Raw genomic sequence first — 18,392 nt, forward strand, 5'->3', positions numbered from 1 at the left:
GCTGACCTGGCGTCGTGAGGGAGTTTGTTCCACCATTGGGGTGCCAGAGCAGCGAACAGTTTTGACTGGGCTGAGCGGGAACTGTACTTCCTCAGAGGTAGGGAGGCGAGCAGGCCAGAGGTGGATGAACGCAGTGCCCTTGTTTGGGTGTAGGGCCTGATCAGAGCCTGAAGGTACGGAGGTGCCGTTCCCCTCACAGCTCCGTAGGCAAGCACCATGGTCTTGTAGCGGATGCGAGCTTCAACTGGAAGCCAGTGGAGAGAGCGGAGGAGCGGGGTGACGTGAGAGAACTTGGGAAGGTTGAACACCAGACGGGCTGCGGCGTTCTCACATTTTCACATGTGAAATGTCACATGTAAAGTGTTCCAAAAACAAATTTTCACATGATTTTCCATGTGAAATGCCACATTTTAAGTATAAAAAAAACACGGTTTTACAGTGATCATAGATGCATTTCCCACTAGAGATTACCAGTTGGAGGGCCATTCAAGTGGATTGTTTTCCAGTTGTATGTGATAAATTCCCACTTCCCACTTGGCTACAAACGCAGGATTCATTACAATCATTACTGCACTTTGAAATGTAGTTAGGGGCAATGCTAACAATTTAACAATGCTACAGAACTGACAGTATACAAGCTTAATGTTTATGAACAGAATATAACATGGCACATTAACTGGGATAACGTTCCCTCTCATGGGAGACTAAAAAAGCCACGCCTCAAATAAGCCACTCCTGCAATCTTCTGATAGGCTGACGCTGCTACAGTAGTTTCCACTTTAAAAAATGACAAATTCACAGCAACTTCTGACAATAAGTTCAATTAAGGTTCTGGAAAATGCGCAATATCCTCTTTACAGTGCAGCTCATTACTGACAAATTTTCTTGCAAAATTTGCAGAACAGGGTCAAAGGAGTTGATCAACTTGCATTGGCATAAACATCAAACATTTAAACTGCTCCAACACTTCCACTGATGGTTGGCACAAATACACATATGGTTAAAAACACCCCCAAATATGCTAATAAGCCCTAACCAGTACATTGCCCCAGCTATATTTTAAAGCACAGTGTTGATCGTACCTTATATTCTAAATATTAGATAGAAAAATCTTCCATACCTACAAGTTACTGAACTGTACCCTGTGAGTTTATATGTGTAGCTGTGAAGTGTACCTTTGAAAAACAGGTTTTGTCTATACATGAAGACACTTCCATCTAGGCTTGCGACTTTAGCAAGTCCTCTCACTGCAAGTTCCCTTTCATTGTCAGTGATACAATATTGTCAACTCAAACTGGTTGAGAACGATTGATTTCTAATGCTCTACTATGAAGTTGTTTTAATTATAATAATTAATGAGAACTGAAAATATGCTGTTGCTTTATATCAGGGTTCCCTAACTAGCAGGCTGCGGGCCGAATATGGCCCATGAGTGGTTTTATTTGGCCCCCCCAAAAATAAATGTGTAATTTTTATTGTTGGACATAATAGACTGTAGAACACCGGAAAATCAGCTCCAAGTGATTTTAATTTAATCTGTTCCCAAGTATTCCCATGCATAATAGAGAGACGTGATCGTATACAAATGTAAGGAAGGTTTGAAATTATTGTGTTTTAGTCAAATATTATATCTGTTTGGGCTTCTTGTGGTCAATTTGCAGTCTACAAATAATTTCTAATTATGTTCCAGCCCCTCGGCTATCCGCACAAGAAAAAAACAAGCCCGCGGCTGAATCTAGGTGATGACCCCTCCTTTATATGATAATCCAGTTCTATTGATATCCTGAACACTTTACCTGGCTGTGCAATTGGTGGCAGCGATGGGATCTGATCCTATATAGACAGATCCCACAGTCACACATATGGTGGTGCTACATGTGAAGGGTGGGTCTGAACCTCCCTCTCTCCAGAGCTCTGTTCACGTTGCAGACCACAGACAGACTATTTACAATAGCTCATTTTCACTTGTTCCATGAAGCACTGGAGTGCAATCAACTACCCCTCACCTTCTAAATGCCTCCCGCCTTTTTCAACTCTCCTCAAACCACCGCTTACGTAAAAGTGTATCCTTTCAATTACAACGTCTCATCTCACCTCACCCCCTACCTTCACCCACATGTCACTATAGTCCACCCTAACCCCTACCTTCACCCACATGTCACTATAGTCCACCCTAACCCCTACCTTCATCCACATGTCACTATAGTCCACCCTAACCCCTACCTTCACCCACATGTCACTATAGTCCACCCTAACCCCTACCTTCACCCACATATCACTATAGTCCACCCTAACCCCTACCTTCACCCACATGTCACTATAGTCCACCCTAACCCCTACCTTCACCCACATGTCACTATAGTCCACCCTAAACCCTACCTTCACCCACATGTCACTATAGTCCACCCTAACCCCTACCTTCACTCTCATGTAACTATAGTCCACCCTAACCCCTACCTTTCTATTGGCCCATCGTCATTGCTCTAACCCCTCCTTCACCTCTTCTATTGGCCCATCGTCATTGCCCTCATTTCTTGTCCCTCCTTCCACTTTATGCTGATTATCAGAGAAATCTGATGGGCGTAATCCAGTGTGACGACACTAATCCCCAAGTTAACAATCCCAGGGCCCCGCCGTCCTGCTCCACACACGGACTCCTGTGACTTTCGGCAGCGCCCGGCCTCTTCCATCCCCAGGTAAGGCTCAACCTCTTCCCCGATCAGGGAGCCTCCGATGTGGGGTACCCACTGTGACCCGTCTCCCTGACACCTAGGGGGTGGTGCATTCCAAACCCTGCTGGGGGTTTGGCAGTTCTGATGGACCCAGTGGAGTGTTGCCACCCAGTGGAGCCCAGATGAGGGAAGTTTCTTTGCTCAGAGGAAGAAGTGAAAATTGATTGGTATTGCATTAAATCTTGCTCTCATATTTTACAAAGGCAGAACAGTGCCTTGTCTGCAGGTTCGATTGTTGAAAGCTGACGGTTAAATCTGATAAACAGTAGTGCTTTGAATACTTTGTGGTTGATAGTGCATATCTCAACGTGGACAGGTGGGAATGTTTTAGCTTCCTTGTTGTGCATATCTCAACATGGACAGGTGGGAATGTTTTAGCTTCCTTGTTGTGCATATCTCAACGTGGACAGGTGGGAATGTTTTAGCTTCCTTGTTGTGCCTGATTGAGGACTTGGGAATCCACTGCCTGAAGCTCTGACTAAAGATGCATCTGTGTCCAGTGCTTTCAGAGCTTTGGTAGCGGAGCCCTCTAGTTGGCTCAGTCACAAATCCAGAGAAGCTTTGGCAGCATGTTGAAGCTCAGTCACAAATCCAGGGAAGCTTTGGCTGCATGTGAAGCTCAGTCACAAATCCAGGGAAGCTTTGGCTGCATGTGAAGCTCAGTCACAAATCCAGGGAAGCTTTGGCAGCATGTGAAGCTCGGTCACAAATCCAGGGAAGCTTTGGCAGCATGTGAAGCTCAGTCACAAATCCAGGGAAGCTTTGGCTGCATGTGAAGCTCTGGATGATTTTAATGCTAGCTTTGTCTATCTGAATGTACTAGATCAATTGCACACTTTGACTGGTTTTCAGACTTTTTTTGCCTGAGACTGTTCATACAACAACTGTGCTACAGAGTCAGTGATATCATGATCGAGTCTGGTGTTGTTTTAGATACAGCCTGCTAGCTATATAAGAGTCTTGTGTTGTTTTAGATACAGCCTGCTATATAAAGAGTCTGGTGTTGTTTTAGATACAGCCTGCTATATAAAGAGTCTGGTGTTGTATTAGATACAGCCTGCTATATAAAGAGTCTGGTGTTGTTTTAGATACAGCCTGCTATATAAAGAGTCTGGTGTTGTATTAGATACAGCCTGCTATATAAAGAGTCTGGTGTTGTTTTAGATACAGCCTGCTATATAAGAGTCTGGTGTTGTATTAGATACAGCCTGCTATATAAAGAGTCTGGTGTTGTTTTAGATACAGCCTGCTATATAAGAGTCTGGTGTTGTATTAGATACAGCCTGCTATATAAAGAGTCTGGTGTTGTATTAGATACAGCCTGCTATATAAGAGTCTGGTGTTGTATTAGATACAGCCTGCTATATAAAGAGTCTGGTGTTGTTTTAGATACAGCCTGCTATATAAAGAGTCTGGTGTTGTTTTAGATACAGCCTGCTATATAAGAGTCTGGTGTTGTATTAGATACAGCCTGCTATATAAAGAGTCTGGTGTTGTTTTAGATACAGCCTGCTATATAAGAGTCTGGTGTTGTATTAGATACAGCCTGCTATATAAAGAGTCTGGTGTTGTTTTAGATACAGCCTGCTATATAAAGAGTCTGGTGTTGTATTAGATACAGCCTGCTATATAAAGAGTCTGGTGTTGTATTAGATACAGCCTGCTATATAAGAGTCTGGTGTTGTATTAGATACAGCCTGCTATATAAAGAGTCTGGTGTTGTATTAGATACAGCCTGCTATATAAAGAGTCTGGTGTTGTTTTAGATACAGCCTGCTATATAAAGAGTCTGGTGTTGTATTAGATACAGCCTGCTATATAAGAGTCTGGTGTTGTATTAGATACAGCCTGCTATATAAAGAGTCTGGTGTTGTTTTAGATACAGCCTGCTATATAAGAGTCTGGTGTTGTTTTAGATACAGCCTGCTATATAAGAGTCTGGTGTTGTTTTAGATACAGCCTGCTATATAAAGAGTCTGGTGTTGTATTAGATACAGCCTGCTATATAAAGAGTCTGGTGTTGTTTTAGATACAGCCTGCTATATAAGAGTCTGGTGTTGTTTTAGATACAGCCTGCTATATAAAGAGTCTGGTGTTGTATTAGATACAGCCTGCTATATAAAGAGTCTGGTGTTGTTTTAGATACAGCCTGCTATATAAAGAGTCTGGTGTTGTTTTAGATACAGCCTGCTATATAAAGAGTCTGGTGTTGTTTTAGATACAGCCTGCTATATAAGAGTCTGGTGTTGTTTTAGATACAGCCTGCTATATAAAGAGTCTGGTGTTGTATTAGATACAGCCTGCTATATAAAGAGTCTGGTGTTGTTTTAGATACAGCCTGCTATATAAAGAATACACAGAATTGTAAACAATGTAGTAAAAAAGATAATGGACTGTATGAATGTCATCACTGTTTCAAACAGGACTGCGTCTCAAATTGCACCCAATTCACTACGTAGTGAGCTATTTTTGACCAAGTCCCATAAGTCTCTGGTCAAAAGTAGTGCACTATATAGGGAATAGGGTGCCATTTGGGACATATAGAATTAGAAAACGTAGATATGTTTTGTTGGCAGCTGGATCAAAACATGTACTTCCGGGAAATTATCCTGAAATGTAGGTAACCTAAAAATAGAATGAGAATGAGATGAAAAAAAATGTGTAGGAGCTGAAGTAACAAATGCTGAGGGGGTTGAGATGGAGCGTAAGCCTGGAGCACAATAAATTCATTGTTTTATTTTTTCAAGTTTTCCTGGAATCCAATGTTCTCCAACCGTGAATAATCAAATCCATCTTTTTTTCCAGTGAGTACGTAGCGGCTCTAAACAACTGAAGAAATGGCTGTCGTGGTAAGTACATCTCCTCTCTTGGTGTGCAACAGGCTTACATGCCCCACTGCAATAATTCAAACACATTCAGTGGTGTTTGTAATTGCAGATCAATGTCAAAAGTATCAAGTCTGATGAATGTAGAGACATGTTGAACTTAAGAGTCAGTTCTGACAAGTTCTGTTCAGGTGGTTATTTTTCATCCATTGCAGAGCAGAAACAATCTACCATCAAGGTCCTTAGGAGGATGTAATCCACAATAGATACTCTTACTCTGTCATTATATTCTTCCTTTGCGTTTCACATCATGGTTAGTCAAACAGCAGAAACAGAATGACACTCAATATGGCCGCCAGACAGCCCGGCCGTCAGGGAACGTTGACTTGAATGGGGATATCTGTTCTATAGATTGTGTTTCTAGGACTCCAACACCACATAATGACATACGCCATGGACAATGGCAGTTCCACATTTCTCAGGCACATTAGCACTGGATGCCGTCAATCGCTAGCATTAACCCCTAATCGCAGATCTCAGTCACAGGTTTACCAGGCCTTGCTGCGCTCATGTGAGGGAGATTAGCCAACGCTAACACTGAAGCCCATAGATACAGGCCTCCTTTTGGATTGAGTTTTTGGGCATACGCCCTGGATTAAACTAGGTTTAAACCTACTTTTTGTAAGGTAGTCTTGTGAGCTAATGGTGTTTTTGTTGGCACTTCATGGTTGCCTCCCCCCCCTCTCTACCCAGAGTGGAACGTTCCGTATGGTGTCGGAGGAGGAGCAGGCTCTCAGGGCCAAGCTTGAGCGCCTCACGGTCAAGGACCACGGTCCCGTGTTCGGACCCTGCGCCAAGCTGCCTGACCACACAGTGCAGAAGGTCTGTGGTCACTCTCTCACAAGCCTCACACTGTAGATTCACTTCACATCTTAAGCCCAACTACAAACTCAAGTGCAACCACAAATCAAATCACATACAACTGGTGTAGACATTACCGTGAAATAATGACACAAGAAGAATCAAATTAAATACAAAAGAATGGAAATATATATATACAGGGAGTAGCAGTACCAGGTACTTGAGGTAGATATGTACCTGAAGGCAGGGTAAAGTGACTAGGCATCAGGATAGATAATAATAAGGTACTTGAGGTAGATATGTACCTGAAGGCAGGGTAAAGTGACTAGGCATCAGGATAGATAATAATAAGGTATTTGAGGTAGATATGTACCTGAAGGCAGGGTAAAGTGACTAGGCATCAGGATAGATAATAATAAGGTAGATATGTACATGAAGGCAGGGTAAAGTGACTAGGCATCAGGATAGATAATAATAAGGTATTTGAGGTAGATATGTACATGAAGGCAGGGTAAAGTGACTAGGCATCAGGATAGATAATAATAAGGTATTTGAGGTAGATATGTACATGAAGGCAGGGTAAAGTGACTAGACATCAGGATAGATAATAATAAGGTAGATATGTACATGAAGGCAGGGTAAAGTGACTAGGCAACAGGATAGATAATAATAAGGTATTTGAGGTAGATATGTACATGAAGACAGGGGAAAGTAACTAGGCATCAGGATAGATAATAATAAGGTATTTGAGGTAGATATGTACATGAAGGCAGGGTAAAGTGACTAGTCATCAGGATAGATAATAATAAGGTATTTGAGGTAGATATGTACATGAAGGCAGGGTAAAGTGACTAGGCATCAGGATAGATAATAATAAGGTATTTGAGGTAGATATGTACATGAAGGCAGGGTAAAGTAACTAGTCATCAGGATAGATAATAATAAGGTATTTGAGGTAGATATGTACCTGAAGGCAGGGTAAAGTGACTAGGCATCAGGATAGATAATAATAAGGTATTTGAGGTAGATATGTACATGAAGGCAGGGTAAAGTAACTAGTCATCAGGATAGATAATAATAAGGTATTTGAGGTAGATATGTACCTGAAGGCAGGGTAAAGTGACTAGGCATCAGGATAGATAATAATAAGGTATTTGAGGTAGATATGTACCTGAAGGCAGGGTAAAGTGACTAGGCATCAGGATAGATAATAATAATGTATTTGAGGTAGATATGTACATGAAGGCAGGGTAAAGTGACTAGTCATCAGGATAGATAATAATAAGGTATTTGAGGTAGATATGTACATGAAGGCAGGGTAAAGTGACTAGTCATCAGGATAGATAATAATAATGTATTTGAGGTAGATATGTACATGAAGGCAGGGTAAAGTAACTAGTCATCAGGATAGATAATAATAAGGTATTTGAGGTAGATATGTACCTGAAGGCAGGGTAAAGTGACTAGGCATCAGGATAGATAATAATAAGGTATTTGAGGTAGATATGTACCTGAAGGCAGGGTAAAGTGACTAGGCATCAGGATAGATAATAATAATGTATTTGAGGTAGATATGTACATGAAGGTAGGGTAAAGTGACTAGACATCAGGATAGATAATAATAAGGTATTTGAGGTAGATATGTACCTGAAGGCAGGGTAAAGTGACTAGACATCAGGATAGATAATAATAAGGTATTTGAGGTAGATATGTACATGAAGGCAGGGTAAAGTGACTAGACATCAGGATAGATAATAATAAGAGTAAAATAAAGAACAGAGTAGCAGCAGCAAATGATGAGCGTAAAAGTGTGTGTGTGAGTGTGTGTAACGTGTATGTGTGTTTGTGTTGTGTCGGTGTGTGTTATGTGTGTGCGTGTGTATGTGAATGTGTGTGGGTTTTGTGTGGGAGTGTCAATGCAGTGTGTGTGAGTGTGTACATGGTTTGTATACAGTGCATTTGGAAAGTATTCAGACCCCTTGACGTTTTCCACATTTTTTTAACGTTACAGCCTTATTCTAAAATTGATTAAATTGTTTTTTCCCCCTCATCAATCTACACACACTCCTGCGTTGTCTTGGCTGTGTGCTTCGGGTTCGTTGTCCTGTTGGAAGGTGAACCTTCGCCCCAGTCTGAGGTCCTGAGCGCTCTGGAGCAGGTTTTCATCAAGTATCTCTCTGCATTTTGCTCCGTTCATCTTTCCCTCGATCCTTACTAGTCTGCCAGTCCCTGTCGCTGAAAAACATCCCCAGAGCATGATGCTGCCACCACCATGCTTCACTGTAGGGATGTTGCCAGGTTTCCTCCAGACGTGACACAAACAGTTCAATCTTGGTTTCATCAGACCAGAGAATCTTGTTTCACATGGTCTGAGAGTCCTTTAGGTACCTTTTGGCAAACTCCAAGCGGGCTGTCATGTGTTTTTTACTGAGGAGTGGCTTCTGTCTGGCCACTCTACCATAAAGGCCTGATTAGTGGAGTGCTGCAGAGATGGTTGTCCTTCTGGAAGGTTCTCCTATCTTCACAGAGGACCTCTGGGGCTCTGTCAGATTGACCATCGGGTTCTTGGTCACCTCCCTGACCAAGGCCCTTCTCCCCCGATTGCTCAGTTTGGCCAGGCGGCCAGCTCTAGGAAGAGTCTAGGTCCAAACTTCTTCCATTTAAGAATGATGGAGGCCACTGTGTTCTTGGGAACCTTCAATGCTGCAGAAATGTTTTGTTAACCTTCCCCAGATCTGTCAATCAATCAATCAAGTTTATTTTATATAGCCCTTCGTACATCAGCTAATATCTCGAAGTGCTGCAAAGAAACCCAGCCTAAAACCCCAAACTGCAAGCAATGCAGGTGTAGAAGCACGGTGGCTAGGAAAAACTCCCTAGAAAGGCCAAAACCTAGGAAGAAACCTAGAGAGGAACCAGGCTATGAGGGGTGGCCAGTCCTCTTCTGGCTGTGCCGGGTGGAGATTATAACAGAACATGGCCAAGATGTTCAAAATGTTCATAAGTGACAAGCATGGTCAAATAATAATCAGGAATAAATGTCAGTTGGCTTTTCATAGCCGATCATTAAGAGTTGAAAACAGCAGGTCTGGGACAGGTAGGGGTTCCATAACCGGAGGCAGAACAGTTGAAACTGGAATAGCAGCAAGGCCAGGTGGACTGGGGACAGCAAGGAGTCATCATGCCCGGTAGTCCTGACGTATGGTCCTAGGGCTCAGGTCCTCCGAGAGAGAGAATGAAAGAGAGAAGGAGAGAATTAGAGAGAGCATACTTAAATTCACACAGGACACTGGATAAGACAGGAGAAGTACTCCAGATATAACCAACTGACCCTAGCCCCCCGACACATAAACTACTGCAGCATAAATACTGGAGGCTGAGACAGGAGGGGTCAGGAGACACTGTGGCCCCATCCGATGATACCCCCGGACAGGGCCAAACAGGAAGGATATAACCCCACCCACTTTGCCAAAGCACAGCCCCCGCACCACTAGAGGGATATCGTCAACCACCAACTTACAATCCTGAGACAAGGCCGAGTATAGCCCACAAAGATTTCCACCACAGCACAAACCAAGGGGGGGCGCCAACCCAGACAGGAAGATCACGTCAGTAACTCAACCCACTCAAGTGACGCACCCATCCTAGGGACGGCATGAAAGAGCACCAGTAAGCCAGTGACTCAGCCCCTGTAATAGGGTTAGAGGCAGAGAATCCCAGTGGAGAGAGGGGAACCGGCCAGGCAGAGACAGCAAGGGCGGTTCGTTGCTCCAGAGCCTTTCCGTTCACCTTCACACTCCTGGGCCAGACTACACTCAATCATATGACCTACTGAAGAGATAAGTCTTCAGTAAAGACTTAAAGGTTGAGACCGAGTCTGCGTCTCTCACATGGGTAGGCAGACCGTTCCATAAAAATGGAGATCTATAGGAGAAAGCCCTGCCTCCAGCTGTTTGCTTAGAAATTCTAGGGACAATTAGGAGGCCTGCGTCTTGTGACCGTAGCGTACGTGTAGGTATGTACGGCAGGACCAACTCGGAAAGATAGGTAGGAGCAAGCCCATGTAATGCTTTATAGGTTAACAGTAAAACCTTGAAATCAGCCCTTGCCTTAACAGGAAGCCAGTGTAGGGAAGCTAGCACTGGAGTAATATGATCAAATTTCTTGGTTCTAGTCAGGATTCTAGCAGCCGTATTTAGCACTAACTGAAGTTTATTTAGTGCTTTATCCGGGTAGCCGGAAAGTAGAGCATTGCAGTAGTCTAACCTAGGAGTAACAAATGCATGGATTAATTTTTCTGCATCATTTTTGGACAGAAAATTTCTGATTTTTGCAATGTTACGTAGATGGAAAAAAGCTGTCCTTGAAACAGTCTTGATATGTTCGTCAAAAGAGAGATCAGGGTCAAGAGTAACCCCGAGGTCCTTCACAGTTTTATTTGAGACGACTTTACAACCATCAAGATTAATTGTCAGATTTAACAGAAGATCTCTTTGTTTCTTGGGACCTAGAACAAGTATCTCTGTTTTGTCTGAGTTTAAAAGTAGAACGTTTTCAGCCATCCACTTCCTTATGTCTGAAACACAGGCTTCTAGCGAGGGCAATTTTGGGGCTTCACCATGTTTCATTGAAATGTACAGCTGTGTGTCATCCGCATAGCAGTGAAAGTTAACATTATGTTTTCGAATAACATCCCCAAGAGGTAAAATATATAGTGAAAACAATAGTGGTCCTAAAACGGAACCTTGAGGAACACCGAAATGTACAGTTGATTTGTCAGAGGACAAACCATTCACAGAGACAAACTGATATCTTTCCGACAGATAAGATCTAAACCAGGCCAGAACTTGTCCGTGTAGACCAATTTGGGTTTCCAGTCTCTCCAAAAGAATGTGGTGATCGATGGTGTCAAAGGCAGCACTAAGGTCTAGTAGCACGAGGACAGATGCAGAGCCTCGGTCTGACGCCATTAAAAGGTAATTTACCACCTTCACAAGTGCAGTCTCAGTGCTATGATGGGGTCTAAAACCAGACTGAAGCATTTCGTATACATTGTTTGTCTTCAGGAAGGCAGTGAGTTGCAGCGCAACAGCTTTTTCTAAAATTTTTGAGAGGAATGGAAGATTCGATATAGGCCGATAGTTTTTTATATTTTCCGGGTCAAGGTTTGGCTTTTTCAAGAGAGGCTTTATTACTGCCACTTTTAGTGAGTTTGGTACACATCCGGTGGATAGAGAGCCGTTTATTATGTTCAACATAGGAGGGCCAAGCACATGAAGCAGCTCTTTCAGTAGTTTAGTTGGAATAGGATCCAGTATGCAGCTTGAAGGTTTAGAGGCCATGATTATTTTCATCATTGTGTCAAGAGATATAGTACTAAAACACTTAAGTGTCTCTCCCGATCCCAGGCCCTGGCAGAGCTGTGCAGATCCAGGACAGCTAAGCCCTGGAGGAATACGCAGATTTAAAGAGGAGTCCGTAATTTGCTTTCTAATGATCATGATCTTTTCCTCAAAGAAGTTCATGAATTTATTACTGCTGAAGTGAAAGCCATCCTCTCTTGGGGAATGCTGCTTTTTAGTTAGCTTTGCAACAGTATCAAAAATAAATTTTGGATTGTTCTTATTTTCCTCAATTAAGTTGGAAAAGTAGGATGATCGAGCAGCAGTGAGGGCTCTTCGATACTGCACGGTACTGTCCCTCGACACAATCCTGTCTCGGAGCTCTACGGACAATTCCTTCGACCTCATGGCTTGGTTTTTGCTCTGACATGCACTGTCAACTGTGGGACCTTATATAGACAGGTATACGCCTTTCCAAATCATGCCCAATCAATTACATTTTTTACAGGTGGACTCCAATCAAGTTGTAGAAACATCTGAAGGATGATCAATGGAAACAGGATGCACCTGAGCTCAATTTCGAGTCTCATAGCAAAGGGTCTGAATACTTATGTAAATAAGGTATTTCTGTTTTTTTATATTTCATAAATTTGCAAAAATGTCTAAACCTGTTTTCGCTTTGTCATTGTGGTATTGTGGTATTGTGTGTAGATTGCTGAGGAAATAGTTTTATTTAATCCATTTTAGAATAAGGCTGTAACGTAACAAAATGTCAAGGGGTCTGAATACTTTTCGAATGCACTGTCTATAGTCTAGTGAGTGTGTGCGTAGGCTCAGTGCAGATAGTCAATCAATGGTACTAGTTAGCAGTCTGGCTATTTAGCAGTCTTATTGCTTGGTTGGCTGGAGTCGGGCAATTTTTCGGGCGTTCCTCTGACAACACCTGATATAGAGGTATTGGATGGCAGGGACCTCGGCCCCAATGATGTATTGGGCTGTCCGCACCACCCTCTGCAGCGCATTGCGGTCAATGGAGATGTATTTGCCATACCAAGCGGTGATGCAGCCAGTCACGCTGCTCTCGATGGTGCAGCTGTAGAACTTTTTGAGGATCCGAGGGCCCATGCCAAATCTTTTCAGTCTTCTGAGGGGGAAGAGGCACTGCCGTGCCCTCTTCACGACTGTGAAGGTGTGTGTGTTCTGAGGTTGTAGACCTCATCCGGTTCCGAGGTTGTAGACCTCATCCGGTTCCGAGGTTGTAGACCTCATCCGGTTCTGAGGTTGACTTGGTTGTTGGTTCCCTACAGGCCAAGGATGAGTTGAATGAGACAGACGAGAAGCGGGCGTTGGCGGTCAAGGAGCTGAGGGGAATAATCAAGGAAACGGCGGATGCTGGGGACGACCTGGCCAAGGGGGTGCTGGAAACCTTCAGAGAGAAGCCTGACGGCATGCTGGTCCGCTTCATCCGCGCCAGGAAATACGACGTGCCCCGAGCATTTGACCTCATGAAGGGTGGGTCCCTACAAACTACTGTACTGTATGTCAGTGTAGCTCAGTGGTGAAGTTTTCTGTCTATTTCATTAAAACTGTGTTAAAATTGCTTTATCTTTCAATGACAGGCCGCTATAGCCTGGTCCCAAATATATATATATTTTTTTACCTTTATTTAACTAGGCAAGTCAGTTAAGAACAAATTCTTATTTACAATGACAGCCTAGGAACAGTGGGTTAACTGCCTTGTTCAGGGGTAGAACGACAGATTTTTACCTTGTCAGCTCGGGGATTCAATCTAGCAACCTTTCGGTTACTGGCCCAATGCTCTAACCACTAGGCTACCTGCCACCCCAATATGTTGCTGTATAGCCAAGTACTGTTGGAGTTGCCAAGAGAGCACACAAATATTTGGGACCAGGCTAAGTCAGCTACGCACATGATCATTTTAAACATTGCCATTGGAAGGAAATATACAGTTTGATTAAACCCAAACAAGCAACATATATGTGTTGAACTTCCTGTCTGCTTAACTCCTCCTGACATGGCACGGAGTCTATCTGATGTTGATGACCCTGTGTCCGTGTTCAGGTTACGTGCGCTTCAGGAGAGACTACCCTGAGCTGTTTGAGAACCTGACCCCCGAGGCTGTCCGCAGCACCATCGAGGCCGGCTACCCAGGCATCCTGTCCAGCAGAGACAAGTACGGCCGCATCGTGCTGCTCTTCAACATCGAGAACTGGGACTACGAAGAGATCACCTTCGACGAGGTGTCTAGCGGGGGCCTGGGTCCCCACAATGCACCCATTTGAAATACATTGGTGGTCACCACAAGACACTAACACATGACAGGAGCAATGTTTTCATAGACATACAACAGCAATGGGAGTTATTGATAATTGTAATCAGGTGGACAAGCCCTTGATAATAATAACTTGAATTTAAATTGAAATATCTGTGGTTATCAAAAGGCCTCGCTCACGTTCAGTAAAGGAGGGGGAACATGCTCAAAATATACGTTTTTTAAAACTCTAAATGCATTTGTGTAGACAAGTAAAAAGGGTGCTTGGAACCAAAAATAGATCACAAAAATGTAAAATAAAAAAAACGACACCACTCTCTTGATTATGATTTTCAATAATAGAAGCTTTGTTTTAATTGTCTTTCTGGCCTGAAACCTATGACCCAGTGTGTGGTCTATTAAGTAATGTTGCTGTGAAAGACAATTAAAACAAAGCTTCGATTATTGAAAATCATAATCAAGAGAGTGGTGTCGTTTTTTAAAATTCTTCTGAAATGTTGACAACTGTGTGTGTGTGTGTGACTGTATGTGTGTGTGTGTCTATATGTGTGTGACTATGTGACTATGTGTGTGTGTATGTGTGTGTTCACCAGATCCTCCGTGCCTACTGTGTAATCCTGGAGAAGTTGCTAGAGAACGAGGAGACTCAGATCAACGGTTTCTGCATCATTGAGAACTTCAAGGGCTTCACCATGCAGCAGGCCTCCGGCATCAAACCCACTGAGCTCAAGAAGATGGTGGACATGTTGCAGGTCGCTTTCACAAACACATGCCGAGGGAATACTGAACAGAACATTACCTTATTAGGATACAAAATAATGGATTTTTAATCCATTTAATCATTTTTAAACCAATGGATTGTCTTCCCAATGATGGCCTGAATTCTATTTTTATGGGCCTGAAAACTTTACCTGCGCCATTGGTGGTAGAGGTGGGATCTGATTCTACTCACGCAGCACATTAATTTACATGTTTACCATTTTCCCTTCAGACATTCATTTACTCTCTGGTAAAAGTGGTCGTTGCTGTTTTTAGAAATATCAGACAATCTGTTCGACCTAAATGCGCTGAACTCTTTTTGGCAAAGTTCAACAGTTTCAACTTTCCCTTTCCGTTACTCGCGCGATGAGGATGCTTATGGCCATAGTGGTGGTGAGATCCTTAACTCTTCTGACCCTCTGTTCCACTTGTGTGTTTCAGGACTCCTTCCCTGCCCGTTTCAAAGCGGTCCATTTCATCCACCAGCCCTGGTACTTCACCACCACCTACAACGTGGTCAAGCCACTCATGAAGGGCAAGCTGCTGGAGAGAGTGAGTGAAACAGGCCCTGAGAGAGAACATGAAAGAATGAATTAATCCTTTTTAGAGAGAGACAGAGACAGAGAGAGAGAGAGACAGTGGTGATTAAAGAATGGGGAAAACATGAGATTTGATGGGGGAAATGTCTTATATCTCATGAGTTACACCATAAAACTATATGAATCAACAACAAATAATGAAGGTGAATGGGTTCCTAATCAACCGGTAATATACAGGTAACGGTAAATACACATTTTATTTTAATTTATCTTTATTTAACTAGGCAAGTCAGTTAACAACAAATTCTTATTTACAATGACAGCCTAGGAACAGTGGGTTAACTGCGTTGTTCAGGGGCAGAACGACAGATTTTTACCTTGTCAGCGCGGGGATTCGATCTAGCAACCTTTCGGTTACTGGCCCAACGCTCTAACCACTAGGTTACCTGCCAACCTCTACACTCTAACCACTAGGTTACCTGCCAACCTCTACACTCTAACCACTAGGTTACCTGCCAACCTCTACACTCTAACCACTAGGTTACCTGCCAACCTCTACACTCTAACCACTAGGTTACCTGCCAACCTCTACACTCTAACCACTAGGTTACCTGCCAACCTCTACACTCTAACCACTAGGTTAACTGCCACCTCTACACTCTAACCACTAGGTTACCTGCCAACCTATACACTCTAACCACTAGTCTACCTGCCAACCTCTACACTCTAACCACTAGTCTACCTGCCAACCTCTACACTCTAACCACTAGTCTACCTGCCAACCTCTACACTCTAACCACTAGGTTACCTGCCAACCTCTACACTCTAACCACTAGGTTACCTGCCAACCTCTACACTCTAACCACTAGGTTACCTGCCAACCTCTACACTCTAACCACTAGTCTACCTGCCTTATGTAACTAAATAACAAGGTGAATGGGTTCTTAATCAAACGGTAATATACAGGTAACGGTAAATATATGAATACAAATAACAAATCATATTTGGTGAGAACATTTTAGTTCATAGGTCCAACATTCTGTCTGCCAATCAGGTGTTTGTCCACGGAGACGAGCTGGACAACTACTACAAGGAGTTTGACGCCGACATCCTGCCTTCCGAGTTCAACGGCAAGAACTCCAAGTACGACGGCAAAGCCATAGCAGCCAAGCTGTTCGACTGAACACCCCCTCCTCACCATCCGCCACTCCTCCAACCAGACTGGGACCTCCACACAAAACACAGACAGAAACTATGAAAAACATAGGAGTGTGGCTTTATTAGAAAATAATGTAAAAGATGGGTGTGGTATTGTACTGTTGTTGTTTTCCAAGAGTTATTAAGTATTAAACACCCAACAAAGCCCTCCCAACAGCACAGAGAGGACTATATAGCCTTGGCTCAGGCCTTACCTGAGACACTTAACAGCCCTAACCATGGAGCTTTTCTCTGTGTAACCCATGTCTGCAACCTGGACTCAGGGGTAGAGGTAACACCTCTACTCAGGGGTAACGGAGACACCTGAAACCCCACCTCTTTAAGGAATACCTAGGATAGGATAAAGTAATCCTTCTAACCCCCCCCTCCCCCCCCTTAAAAGAGTTAGATGCACTATTGTAAAGTGGTTGTTCCACTGGATATCATAAGGTGAATGCACCAATTTGTAAGTCGCTCTGGATAAGAGCGTCTGCTAAATGACTTAAATGTAATGTAAATGTAACATAGAGTAAATGTAAAAACAGGACTCTCCAATTCGTATGGTATGGTATGTATTAATTTGTGGATGTCCATCATACATTTCGTGTGATATGTTACAAATTACAAATTGTATGATATGTTACGAATTCCAATTTGTTGTGGCTATCGTTAGCTAGGTGGCGAACACTAAAGTTAGCCGGGTGGCTAACGTTAGCTAGGCTAGGGGTTAAGGTTAGGAGTTAGGTTAAAGGGTTAAGGATAGGGTTAGGGGAAGGGTTAGCTAATATGCTTAGTAGTTGCAAAGTAACATGCTAATTAGCTAAAATGCTAAAGTTGTCCGTGATGAGATTGGAACATACAACCTGTGGGTTGCTAGATGTTCACGTCATACGCCACCCATCCACTCGGACCAATCACCCTACAGTAACCTTCTGTCTTATGTAACCATACCAAACTTAACATATATATATATATTAATATATATCATACAAATTTGAGCGTCTCGGATTTACATTTACTATGTTACATCTAATCTATGAGACCAGGCTGATCTTTGACACATACAGCTAGCACTCGTTAAACCTGACAGTTCTCTATCCACCTCCCTTTTCTCCTCAGGGTGATACAAGGCCATGAATCAAACAAGTGCCTGTCTCTGTTTTTGACCGAGTTTAGAGATGAATATCAGCACTTTTATCCTCTGTGGATCAATGCAGAGGCATGAGCATGTCACCACAATGTGGACAATAAACTGTATGGAACGAACGATGAAGGATGACCATTTCTGTTCACCTTGGTTTGCAGGGTATTTGCACACAAACACAGGTTAGCAAGGCATACACAATAAAATCCCCCTCCCCACCCACCCATAACTGTATTGTGTTGTGCTCACCCTAATTTAACCCTAACCAAAAAACACATGTGATGACTTAATACATCATGCCAAGTTGGGATTCTACACTCTAACGACATCATTGTACATCTATAAGTGTTGTAAACAAAACAAAGGAAAAAGACAAACAGGAATAATTCCATAGGGAAAGATGAGGGGGCGGGGCTAGTTATGTTATGACCTTAGTTCTCTCATCATGGCTCTCAGGCACGCAACTCTTCCCTCACCAACCCAATAAACACACAGGTACTTGTGGTCCATTTTCTACCATCGAATAGAATACAGAGAAGCAAAATATATATTTTTTAAATAATTTAACCTTTATTTAACTAGGCGTGTCAGTTAAGAACAAATTCTTATTTACAATGGCGGCCTACCCCGGCCAAACCCTAACCCGGACGACCCTGGGCCAATTGTGCGCCGCCCAATGGGACTCCCAATCACTGCCGGT

The 18,392-nt window shown here is 43.0% G+C and overlaps 1 protein-coding gene across 1 annotated transcript; it reads left to right on the forward strand.

The window, feature by feature from the left end:
- The first annotated feature begins 5,569 nt into the window (after nt 1-5,569).
- LOC120051712 (retinaldehyde-binding protein 1-like) lies at nt 5,570-16,534 on the forward strand. The gene is made up of 7 exons (XM_038998600.1): nt 5,570-5,581; nt 6,311-6,439; nt 13,068-13,272; nt 13,843-14,021; nt 14,647-14,805; nt 15,254-15,364; nt 16,406-16,534. The coding sequence occupies exons 1-7, from the start codon at nt 5,570-5,572 to the stop codon at nt 16,532-16,534; spliced, it is 924 nt and encodes a 307-aa protein (XP_038854528.1).
- The last annotated feature ends 1,858 nt before the right edge of the window (nt 16,535-18,392 follow it).

The sequence above is a fragment of the Salvelinus namaycush genome, chromosome 8 (genome assembly GCF_016432855.1).
Source record: "Salvelinus namaycush isolate Seneca chromosome 8, SaNama_1.0, whole genome shotgun sequence".
Taxonomy (NCBI): Eukaryota; Metazoa; Chordata; class Actinopteri; order Salmoniformes; family Salmonidae; genus Salvelinus; species Salvelinus namaycush.